At 48.4% G+C, this 12,091-nt stretch overlaps 2 protein-coding genes across 2 annotated transcripts in view; one reads left to right on the top strand and one right to left on the bottom strand.

Moving 5' to 3' along the window:
- The window catches only part of A2M (alpha-2-macroglobulin), a 29,806-nt gene extending 29,409 nt beyond the window's left edge, over nt 1-397 (top strand). Inside the window, exon 36 of the mRNA XM_066341211.1 lies at nt 221-397. Within this exon, the coding sequence (XP_066197308.1) occupies nt 221-246 (26 nt within the window). The 3' untranslated portion in view covers nt 247-397. The remainder of the gene's footprint in view (nt 1-220) is intronic.
- Nucleotides 398-3,533: 3,136 nt separating this feature from the next.
- The window catches only part of LOC136375603 (alpha-2-macroglobulin-like), a 35,432-nt gene continuing 26,874 nt past the window's right edge, over nt 3,534-12,091 (bottom strand). Inside the window, exons 27-36 of the mRNA XM_066341209.1 lie at nt 11,980-12,054; nt 9,712-9,877; nt 8,528-8,751; nt 7,947-8,165; nt 7,468-7,595; nt 7,021-7,111; nt 6,375-6,449; nt 5,857-5,959; nt 5,280-5,321; nt 3,534-3,834 (exon numbers count right to left, since the gene is read on the bottom strand). Coding sequence (XP_066197306.1) covers nt 3,809-3,834; nt 5,280-5,321; nt 5,857-5,959; nt 6,375-6,449; nt 7,021-7,111; nt 7,468-7,595; nt 7,947-8,165; nt 8,528-8,751; nt 9,712-9,877; nt 11,980-12,054 — 1,149 coding nt within the window. The 3' untranslated portion in view covers nt 3,534-3,808. The remainder of the gene's footprint in view (nt 3,835-5,279; nt 5,322-5,856; nt 5,960-6,374; nt 6,450-7,020; nt 7,112-7,467; nt 7,596-7,946; nt 8,166-8,527; nt 8,752-9,711; nt 9,878-11,979; nt 12,055-12,091) is intronic.

A 12,091-nucleotide genomic window follows, 5' to 3' on the forward strand; every position in this document is an offset into this window, starting at 1 on the left:
CTGCCTCCCCTCTCTGAGCATAGGTATTTTGAATGTGTCCATTCATTCCCATTCTGTTATCTGTCTACAACTGCACATTTTTAGATGAAACAGTTTCTCATAGTTTAACAGCTTGATTATGTGAGCTTGAACTCACATAGCCACCAGAATACAGATATCCAGGGCTCTGGATACCACTCACCAGAATATTTCTCTCACTTTGTCCTTTTCCCACCTCCAGTCCAGGTTGAACAAGGAAATTCCTGAAGAATGCATCTTGTTGAAGTCTTGCTGTATCAACTTGTGAGTCTCTGCCTCTAGAAGATCTTGTTAAAGGAGGGGTATTGAAATGTTAGAGCAGGACACCTCAAAAGCAAAAAGGAAGCAATACTGTAAATAAATTAATTCCTGATTCTCATCAGATGTCTCTAACCTTGTTTTCTGTTACTGTTTCGCTTGTCTCTCTTCCTGTCCATGTCATGGCCTGAGATTTCAATTCATAGACATCCATGGCAAGGTGGTGTTTGGGAACTCCTCAGGAATACCAAAAGGCAGACAGCGTTTAGCAGTTGGGAGATTTTTTCTCCATACTTGCCAGTTCTCTAAGGAGAGAGGACATTGTATCTCATCCATTATGCACAGAGAGGAAGCTTGCCTCTCTGCCTCTACAGAGGGTGTTTTCTGCAAGGTGATCCTTGGACATAAACCTCTGATCACATACTGCCTTTGATTGCACTGTGAAATCACTGCTCTGAGGTGCAAGGACACTGTGAACCTGTCCAATCTGATCTTTTGCAGCAGCCCAGATAGAAGTGAAAGGAAAACCTGTGGATTTTCCCATTCTAGCTGTGTCTGCTTGTTCTTAAACAACTGAAGTGAAATCAGAGAGGGACTGGGACCTTAACAATGTCATTCATAGAATTTTTTATGTTGGAAAAAGTTTTAGTCAAGTCCTACCATTAACCCAGCATTATTCAGTCCACTGCTAAACCACGTGAGGTTGCATGGGGTTGTGGTGACCCAAGTGTAGGACCCAGCACTTGGCCTCACACCACTGGCCTTGACCCGTGGATCCAGCCTGTCCAGATCCTCTGCAAAGCCCTCCTGCCCTCCAGGAGACCAACACTCCCACCCAGCTCGGTGTTTCCTGCACGCTTACTGAGAGTGCACTTGATCCCCTCAGGTCACTAATAATTAAACAGGATCGGCCCCAACACTGAGCCCTGGGGGACGCCACTGGTGGCCAGCTGGATGTAACTCCATTCACCACCTCTCCCTGGGCCTGGCTATCCAGACAGTTTTTTTATCCAGCAAAGACTGCACCTGTACAAGCAATGGGCAGTCAATTTCTCCAGGAGAATGCTGTGTGAAATTGTGTCAAAGGCTTTACTGAAGTCTGGGTAAACTACATCCATGGCCCTTGCCTTATCCATTGAGTGGGTCACCTTGTCATAGAAGGAGATCAGGCTAGTCAAGCAGGACTGTTGGAGTCCAGGACATCCCCTTGGATGACCTGAGACCCGAGGAAGAGAATTTGAGCCCTGGACAAGGGGGTGTGGAGCCGGTTCAGGGGGCTTGGAGACCTTGGCACAGAGCCCAGGAAAACACCAGATTTAATCTTAGTCCATAGGAGAGGCTTCCAACACAAAAAGAATTGCAAACCACCACAATGTAAAAACAATAGTTTAGCACAGTAGAAGATACAAAATTCAGTAGTTTTAGGGTTCATAAAATAGAGGTAAACAGGAACAAAATGGTAGAAGTTGGGTAGTACCTCATGTACTTCTCCTTCTTCCTCGTCCTCCATCTTTCGAGGTGATGATGGCACAAAGTAATTAGAGTGGATTGAGTCAAAGTAGAAATGACACTTTTAGTGAGGGCACTAGGTATTGGTACAAAATAGTAAATAACCGACACATAGTTATCTATATAAATGTAAGGGAACATCCCATTGAGAGTCAGTCACCTCGTGTCCCAGCTGCTGTCTGGACCTCAGCTGGGAGCCAGGACTTGCCTTTCCTAAATCTGTGTTAGCTGGGACTGATCACCTGGTTCTCCTGTATGTGACACATGATGGTACTCAAGATAATCTTAGGCAAAATTTCAGTGAAGAACCACTTTATGAGCAACCCCCTTGCATTTTCCAGAACTTTATCCTCTTACCCTCAGTGGGAGCCCATATATCTCCTCTGGGTTTTCTGAGTAATTTTATTTTCTTCACAACTAGGCTTACAATGCTTCAGCAGATTTCAATGGGGAGGAGCTGGATTCACATCTCGTAATTTGGGTTAACATTTTTCATATAAATTTTCCAAATGGTTATATTTTCTCTGGTCTAGATGTCTTACAGGGATGCAGAGGCAGGCAGCCTCAGTTCAAGAGATCATATGGCACCATGTGTGTTTTACATACATGTTTCTATGTGCAAAGGTGCCTTTTACCCTGCCAGTGTAAGCTTAAGCAAACACACCTATAGGAGTCCCTCATGTAGCTTATTTCACAAATATAGACCCCACCCCCCCTTTCTCTGTAAAAGCAATTGCCTCATGGTAGAAAAAATAGGTGGCTATATTATTTCTAATTCAAAAGAAAAGGCAATTTAGCTGTATTAGAAATTTTGCTCAGCTGTCACTGAAGCTGGTTCATTCCACAGACACCTCTGAACACGAGATGTCAAAAGGCCTTGAATGTGTAAACCCCAAACATCACAGAAGACAAAGTGACATAATATTAATATCTCGCAAAATAGATGAAGAATTTTATTTGTTCACAATGACACTGTTTGTACAGGCACACTAAACCAAAAATTGGATGGAACAGCTAACTGTGTGTCCTTTGGATGCACAACATGCCATGGTACTGAACAATAAGCATTTCATGAGAATAAACAGTCACATAAGATTTTTTTGCATTCAGAAGTTAAAACCACAAATTCATGAGACAAAATAAAGAAAGGGGGACCACTCCTGGAGGTGTCTAAGAGACCTATAGACAGTTTCATCAAAGCAACTATGTGATTTAAATGAATGCACCATTTAAACTAGACTTAGGCAGGTATGCTAGTGGCAAATGCCATTAGCTTCTCCTTGGTAATCTCCCAGAAGTAGCAGACATGAGATAAAGGAAACTTCCACAAGAAGGCTCAAGCTGCAACTGGAGAACAGGCCATTGTAAGTCAGCAGCCAAAGTCATAATGTGTGCACACATCCCTCCTGCCCCCCTGGTACTCTCTAATCACTGAAGAGGGCAGACTGTCTCCCCCCACTCTTCTACAAACAAGAAACAATCCCAGGAAGGGCATCTACAGGGAAGATCACAGAGGCAAATTTTCATGTAACATTAGTTGATCTTCCAGGCTGCCTAATGGTGTGAGACATGGATAGATCTCTACAGAGACCGGTTCAGTTGAGATTATGGTTTGTAAGCCAGGGGAGAGAAATTGCTACAAGAACTACATATCCTTTTCCATTGATTAGACTGCATCTCAGATGATAAGTTCAAAGAACATAACACAGAGATAGATACATTTGAAAGGCTGACTCCCACTTAGATCATTCTGTCTTCTTTTTTCTTTCCTCACTTGTTAGCCTTTTTTCCCTGTACACAGGCATTGTTACATGGGTTACTCTTTAACCTAAGAAGCCAGGGAGATTAAAGCTGTAACTGAAAGATGCACAGGAAAAACCAGAATTGGGAACAAACTGTTCAAAAATCATTGGTAAGTATAGTTAATTTATTTGTAAAGTTCACTTTCCATTCCATGCAGGCACTATTATTCTGTCACACTGTGGTGGTGAGGCAGGTGGGTTCCAGCATCTGGGAGGGTTCTTCAATTATTTCCTTGGTCTACTTCCTCTGCAAGGATGAAAGAAGATGGGAGGGAACAGGAGTCAGAGAGATATGTCCATTTGCTTTCTAAGGCTGAGAGACAAAGAGAACAAAATGTGGATGTGGAAGCCAGATTGTGTGAAGCACAGTACAGGTGAGAGAGTTGCTGCTTTACCAGGATGGAGTGTCATCCACAGCACTCATTACTTGTGCCACCCTCAAGGCACTCAGAGAGGGCAGAAATTCTCCCTGCCTCACCAGGAGAGATGAGGAGAGTGAGATTTGTCACAACTGAGATGGACACAGGAGCACTGTGAAACCAGGCAAGGCTGGTTGGTGTAAGCAGTGACACATGTTCTGTTTATCTCTCTGCAGAGAGTGGAAGAAATCTACTGCACTCTACTGCCACACCACACAGGGCAGGGAAGGAAGCTTGGCAATTGAAACCTGCCTTTTAGTCAGTGCAGGCCACCTTTGTACATTTAGACTAGTGGATGGGCCTCTTGAGCAGCAATTTCCCATCACCCTTTCCAAGGAAGATAAAATCTCTGCCTTTTAACAGAATTGGGGAGAAGTAGCCTAAAATCTGAGGCCTCCCCATGAGTCTCACACTGGACAACCAGACCACACCAAAATACCCTTTGGAAATGTTTCACTGTCCACTCAATGTTTGGACTTATGCACATTTTTCCATGAAGGGAGGCTGCAGATCCAGAATTAGCAGAAAACACCTGTACCTATGGACACAGCCCAGATTAACAAGCAATATGGAATAGAAGTGTGGGAATTCAGACTCTTTTCTACTTTTTCAGATAAGAACACTAAAGGAGATAAATGCCACCTTTTACCATGAGCAAAAGGCAAAGCTTTTGACCACTCCAAGTCCTAATGACTTTTTCTCTGTTCTCAGGTGTCAGAGTCAGTTCCTGTGAAAAACCATTTCCCAGGAACTCTGCTTTCCAGAAGCCTCCATATTCCAAACACCTGAAACTGGGCAATTGATGGAAAGCAAGACCTGGCAGTCTTCATATTAGAAGACTCCACATAGGACAGGAGAAATAACCTTGGTCAGAGCTTTTTACAGAAGATCCTAAATTACCTGTGCTTCTAAGCCAAACACATATGGCCTTGCATTGCAGAGAATCCCCCAAAGATGACAGTATTGTGTCCTGCCAGCTCAGACTCCAAATCAAGACTGAGGGCTGGCTGACCAGGGTCATGAGGCACAGCTGTCTCCTGAGAGACCCTGGGGCAGCAGGAACCTGAGCAGGATGCAGCTGTTCCTCCAGACAGTAGCAACCAAAGGCAAACTTGCAATCTCTGTAATTCCCATGCTATTTTATATGCAAGATCCGTGCCTGTAAGTTGGGCCAATGTCATCCAAATTCAAACAGGAAGAGACAAGTGCTGGCAGGAAGACCAAAAATATAGTGAAGAAGATGCAGAGAGCAGTGAAGGAAGCAGTAGCCTACCTGTGGTGCAGGGAGCACTGTATTCCTGTGTGGCAAATTCATCTGGAAAACAGAAGGGAAGGGACAGAGCGAGCTGTCATGACCCCTGGCGCTGCTGGCAGAGCAAGGGATGCCAGAGAGATGCTTCTTCCAGGCCCCCAGAGCAGGCTGGTGCCAGCATCCCCAGTTTCCCCCAGAGATCCCAGCTGGTGTGGAGGCAGCCCCAGTCCCAGCCCTGTCTGGGGGCAGTGGCAGCAAGGCAGAGCCACCCTGCACAGGCAGCCCCAGCAGGTCTCCACCCCAGTGCACCCAAGGGCTGCTCAGACACCTCCTCCCAGCACACTGGGCCGAGGTGGGGACAAGCAGCTCTGTCACTGCCACCCTGGCACAGCAGGCAGGACAGCAGAGGCACAGAGAGCAGCAGGTCTGCCTGGCACAGCCACACTCCAGGGCCAGAAATGAACACGGGACCCGCAGCACGCAGGGCTCTGCCCCAGCGCCTCTGCACTGCCAGAGCTCAGGCAGGGCTGGGGTGGCTGTGCCGGGCTGGGGCAGCTGTAGGTCCCTCCTGGCTCCCACGGGCACTCGCAGCACTCACCTGTCTCGTAGTAGTCATAGACCTTCACCTGGGCTGGCTTCAGGCCCCGCACGGGGATGTCCCGCTCCACCGTGAAGGAGAAGCTGAGGGTCTCCCTGCCCAGCTGGGGAAGGGAAGCAGCAGAGGGTCAGGGGGGCTCTGCACTGCAGGGGCTCATCTGGGCTTCTCATTGACCCCAGGGCCCCACACTCTCCATGGCCACCCATGCTCGGGGGGGGACAGAGGGCTGTAGGACTGGCCGAGGGGCAGGGGCAAAGCCTGGCACCGGTCCCCACCCTGGGGGCAGCTCTGCTGGTGGGGAAATCAGAGCCTGATCTGTGCCCAGAGTGGTGGGAATGCCTGCTGGGGCTGGGACAGAGTTGTCTCCTATGAGACAGACAAGGTGAGTGACTTGTTTATGCTCTGTGTTTACAAGCCCAGAGATGTTAGCAATGCTCTCCATCTCTGCTTTGTGCTATTGCCATTGTGCTGCAGAGCTCAGTGTGTGCCCCACAGCACAGCCCTGAGTTCCTCCTCACCTGCTCAATGTACAGCAGAACATGGTTTGTGCTCACTTCTGTTCGCTGGATCTGGTGAAACCGTGTGTTTGAGAGCTGGAAAAAGGAGATGTGGAGGAAGTTGATGATCTGAAGGGAAGTTAGTCAATCCTCCTCAGTTTCTCCCCACCACTAAAATCTTATCATGTAGGTGCTGAGATGTAAAGCACAGGAAGTTGTACTTCCCAGGGGACTTGTCAAACGCTCTTGTATGAAGCCCCAAATACTCAGACTATCCCCAACTCCCACCATCTCAGCCCCTTTCACCTTCTTGACAAAAGAATGGACTGAGGGACCAGCATAGTCATGGCTGTCATATATCTCCCAAGGCTCCTGAGTCCCTGATATTACACCTAATGGTCTCCTTCCAGCTTTTGATCTGGGGCTAAACTATATATAACTGCAAGCTACCACAAGAGCTGGAGGAGTGGGAAAGGAATGATGCTGCTGGCATCCCTCATTCACCCCTACTCCAGGGCTGAGGGGTGGAAGACCTGGAGGAAAAGATGGACAGGTCTAAGAGTGCAGAAGATACCAGGAAAATAATTAAATGCTAGTTTAAATAAAGAAATCGAAGCCCCAGATTAACAAAAATCTAGTCAAAGAAATGCTTCACACAGCACCCTACCTTCCTCACTGAGGACTTCAAGGGCACAAATCCTGACAGCATCTTCACATCAACAATCACCATGTTGGAGACATTGCGCTCCCCTGTGTAACTGAGGAACCAAGCAACAAAGATTAGTGCACATCAACTCAGAGCTGGGCACACTTCCAGCACTTCCATAACATTTGGCACCCTACTAAGTCCTGGCAGTCCAGCACCTTCTTCTCCAGCTGTGCCAGGATGTCCTAGTCATCTACACAGCCTCCCACTAACCCAGGCCTGGGCTGCCTGCACAGCAGGACAAGTCCTTCCTCCAGAGCCTCTCCTGACAGAGCAGCTGCCACCTGCCCACCTTCCTAGGAATGTGCTGCAGCCCCAGGGCTCCAGACTGGCTCACCCTGGGGACAATCAGACCTCCCCCAGCTCCCATGGCCCGACAGGAAAGCTCAGACTGAAATGCAGACTCACCTGACATTTATGCCGATGTCAAAGACCTTGTGAGCCTTGGAATCCACGCACGCCTCTGGGATTGTGTGCACATGGAGCATGAAGGGCGCCTCCTCCTGCGTGGGCTGCACGTTGTACCTCAGGCTTGTCTAGGGGACAGCCAGCAGCTCTGTGTGAGCGTGTGTGTGCACAGTGTGGCAGAGAGAGGACCCTCTCCCCACCCAGCTGCCCCACTGCTCACAGCTCCTCCACACTGAACAGCCTTTCCTTCTTTCTCTCCCAGTCTCTCTTCCACATTCCCCTGCTCTTTCTATCCTCTTCCTTGCCCCCACAGCCTTCCCCTTCTCCCTTCTTTCCTGTTTTTTCACTCTCCTCTACCTCAGGGGAAGGACTCCATGATCTCAGAGTCTTTTCTGCCCTGGATGATCCTATGATTCTGTCCTCTCCAGCCTGGCCAGGAGCTCCCCTGCCAGGATGCCAGCTGTCCCCATCAGCCTCACCTGCAGGTAGACGCATCCTTCACCAGACACCTCCACGTTGTACTCCCCTGGCACCTGGGGAAGGGGCACGCGCTGGAGCAGCAGCCGGTTGCTGGGATCCACTCGGAAGTCTTGCTGGAAATCCCCTCCGGATCGCAGGGCCACTTTGGAAGCTGCCCCACTCTTGGCATAGGTGGCAGCTCCGTACAGGGACAAGGCTTGGAGGGCCACCACTGTGTCCTGAAAGAGATGAGTTCCAGCACACAGGGGATGCAATTAGCCTCTCCACAGCCTGTCCTCCTACAGCCTGCCCTTTCTGTCAGCTGGCACCCTCCCCTCCATCCTCCCTTTCTCCAGTGTTCACGAGAAAAGACAGAAGGAAAGAGCAACTTCGGAATATTTACCCCTTCCCAGGGGCACTACCTGACAGATTTGTCTGTAGCCTCTGGAGAACTTGGCAACCATGGCAGGTACTGCATGGTTCCATTGCAGGGCTACAGTTCCCACCTTCCTGACCAAACTTCCTGTGCTCCCACCTGGCTCTCTGCCATGTCCCATCTCCTGACACCGAGGAGCGGGGTGGCCCGAGGGAAGCAGCTCACCTGGGTGGAGGAGAAGCCTCCATTGGGATTCTGCTGGCTGCTGATCCACTTTGCAATAAGGGCTGCAGAGGACAGCTCCTCCTGGGCAGGGGCTGGCTGCGAGGTGAGGTGGGCCAGGAGCGCGTAGGCCGTCACCTCCACTTCCGCAGAGGGGGCTCGGGAGCGCTGGTACGGGAGATCGGCCTCGGGCTCCTTCCCCGGCCGCTGCCAGTGCACAGACCCGTCTTCACAGGAGCCACAGGGAGAGAGGCAACAGGCAATTGTTACTATTGAACGCTGCCAGGGACTTCTGATCTGCTCCTGCTGGGAGGACGGAGCCTCCGGATATGTCTGTCCTGCAGCCTGAAGTGGGAAGGGTCAGGTTTACACATCTTGCAGCTTTTCAGTGAGTATGAGACTGCTGAGCCTCAGGCCTAGGCACCACTTTGTCCTAGACTCCACATTCACGTGGACATTTATGGAATTGGGCACTGCAGGGAACCAGAGACCTCAGGAGGATGCCGCTCCTTCTGTTTGTGAGTAGAAATGCCAGGGTCAGGCAGTGACAAACTCTGTGAGGCCAAATGGCCCAAGGAATGTGAGCAGGGCTTACCAGCCCCTGCAGGTGGAGAAGGCAAAAGGTGTGGGGGATACTCCCATCACAGTCCCACTACCCACTGCTTGGCCATAGCCTCTGTCCAGCCTGATTTAGACAAGTTCCAAGTGATGACAGGATTTTCCCCAATGACTCAGAACTTGTGGTGTCCAAAATGCCCCCTCTGCTCATTTTCTGCCTCAGCACACCCATCTCTTCTCTGGCTGACATGGCTTGTGCAAGTCCACATTTGTTCTGTTTTGAGCCCGTGCCCTGGAAGGAAGGAATGTCCCTGAGCTTTGCTAAGCCTTTGCTAAGCAGTGCCTGGTGTGGCCAGAGGAGTGGCCTGAGCAGAGGTGGGAGCAGGGCCACCCAAGGGCTCAGCACTGAGGGGATGGTGCCTGCTGCTTCCTGGTGAGCTCCCTTGGAGCAGAGAAGAAGGACCAGGCCCTGAGAGGGGTGTCCCAAAAAAGTCATCCCTTTGCACAAGTCTTTCCTCTCCCTCCGCCTTCCCGTACCCTGGCCTGCAGCCAGTCACCACCAACCAAAGCCTTTTTACCAAGGGAAGGTGTAAAGCTGCTGAAAGCCACGTCCCACCGGGAGCACTCACCCTTTCTCACAGCTTCCTTTTCGAGTGAGTCAAGCAATGCCTTCCGCTTCTCCCTGTTCCCTGCCAGGGCAAAGGCGTATGCCAGCAGTGCCTTGGTGTACACATGGTTTTCTTTCTGATTTGCTGCTGTTTCCAGGCAGAACAGAGCGTTCCGCACCACTGAGTGCTGGAAGGAGAGAGAGACTGAACTAGAGGTGATCATACTGAGCTCCATCTTGGGACAACAGCATTAGTGATGATACCTGTGGACCCTTAGTGTCCTACTCGCTGGCTTGACAAAGATTTTACCATTGTGTATCCCTTCCCTGCAGGCCTAATAATTCCTAGAACAAATGGGCAGCCAGAGGCTGTTCCTTATTTTGAATCCACTTTTCCTTAAGTTGTCCTGTTACAGTGGTTTTTCCCAGTTTGATTTAAAGACTGTGAAGCAGGTCTCCAGTCCTTCTTTGAGAAGAATAACTGGCCTGATTGTGTTCTTGTATAAGATGAGTTCTCTAACATACTTCCTTCCTTAGGTGTACTGAAAACTTGCTGTTCTACTCCTGCTATCACCCTGAGACTGTTCTGTGCTTTCATCCTCTGTTCTATCCTTTCCTTTTTGTTTGTTTCCCCTTTTCTAGGGCATTTTGAAAAAAAGTAGCTTGCAGGAAGTAGTATAGATTTTAATTTGGTGGTGGACTCTGTCTCTGTTCAAGAAACAGAACTCTGTTCTGTTGTTTCTAGAATGTTTTTTGTGATGTTCACATTAGCAATGCATGTACTGGTACAGGAGTGCAATCACTACAGCAAAGTAGCTACTTTACATGATGTTATGACTAACAGACACTGTTATGCCACAACCTTTCAGTAAGACACGACTACCCCTCATTTGTGATGGAAAAGCTGCTATAAAATTGAAAAAGTAGCTCTGCAGGGAGAGCTACCTGAAAGCTAGCAGCACATTTACAACTTAATAAAGGGTCTAGAAGAAAAAGACACATTTTTCTGTTGCTTTGGGTTTCACTATGTGTGTACTCGAAGATGAAATCTTTTGTTATTCCTTTTGGAGAAGAAGTTCAGCTGCTTTTAAGAAAGCATGGAACAAAATCAAATTTGCTTGTGTCTATGCCTACTGCTGTTTGTAAGGTAAATGTTTGGGAGGAGTGCAGTCTAATGACAGGGTGTGACAGTAGACACACAGCTAAGGACAGTGCTATGAAGGTTTTTATGAGGGTTTAACATGGCTTATTTTACTTCTAGAAGTACTCTGTATGAGCCTTAATTATTTAAGGACTGTGCTTATCTTAGTTCATGCCTCTTAACTTGAAATACCCCCATACCCTACTCAGATTGTGACAAACACCTTCCTTCACATTCAGTGGCAGTTTTGGACTCAGACAGAGAGCTGGAAAACATCCTTTTTATCCAATATGGCCCTGCCTGAGAGTCTGGCTTCTAAACACAACATGTAACAAGGAAAGAATGCTCTTCTGGTGAAGTTAGTGCCATCCATGTCACCTTACTGACAAAATAATTCCTTCTGCTTCTCTTGCTACACCAGAAAAACTTTAGACACAGAACATTCCCTATGACATTTGGACCAGAGGGATCAGCCTGGCAACCACACTGTCTCAGCATTCCTTCTGCTGTGATCCATACCCCAGTTTTACCTGCAGCACCACCTTGTCCCAAAGTGAGGGGATTAGAATGACCAAATCCACAGGGCTCTTAAGCAGGCCTCAGGCTTTTCACAGAGTGCCTTGATGGTATTCTCTATAGGTATACCTTATTCTCCAAGCATTAAGGATGGGGATTTCCCATAAAACCATCTAGAAGAACTAGGGAAAATTACAATGAATGCCTGAGTGTGCCATCCTTTTTTACAGACCTATGGTGTTGTATCTACCCAATAGGTCCAAGAGTGGTTCAACAGGATTGTACTATTCTAAGAAACAAAAGGAGATTCCTGTAGGTTAGGTGTAGAAAACCTATTTGGCTCACTTCAAAGAATTAAATATTATTTAACTCACTGTCAATCCAATCTGTATGGAGCAAATCCATTATCATCCACAAAAACCCTCATAAAAATGTCAAGTGAAATGAGTATATAGGATGGGACAGGGGAGGAAAATGGAGGAAGATGTTCCTTCAGTCTAGGCTTAAATGGAAAGACTATTCAGACAGGATTTCTTCTTTCCAAAGGCAAAGGGACATTATAATCTGGGCATGGGGACTCTAGTATGGCAGGTTAGTACCATCTGTGGCTCAGGTTGGGGTGCAGACACGTACGGTTACGGGCAAAGGAATCTCCAGCAGTGCAATAGTGATGTAGGCTGCCAGTGTGACCTCATCATTCACTCCACCCTGCAAGGAAACACAAAAGTAGTTGTTGGTCCCACGC

Source organism: Sylvia atricapilla, chromosome 2, assembly GCF_009819655.1.
Source record: "Sylvia atricapilla isolate bSylAtr1 chromosome 2, bSylAtr1.pri, whole genome shotgun sequence".
NCBI lineage: Eukaryota > Metazoa > Chordata > Aves > Passeriformes > Sylviidae > Sylvia > Sylvia atricapilla.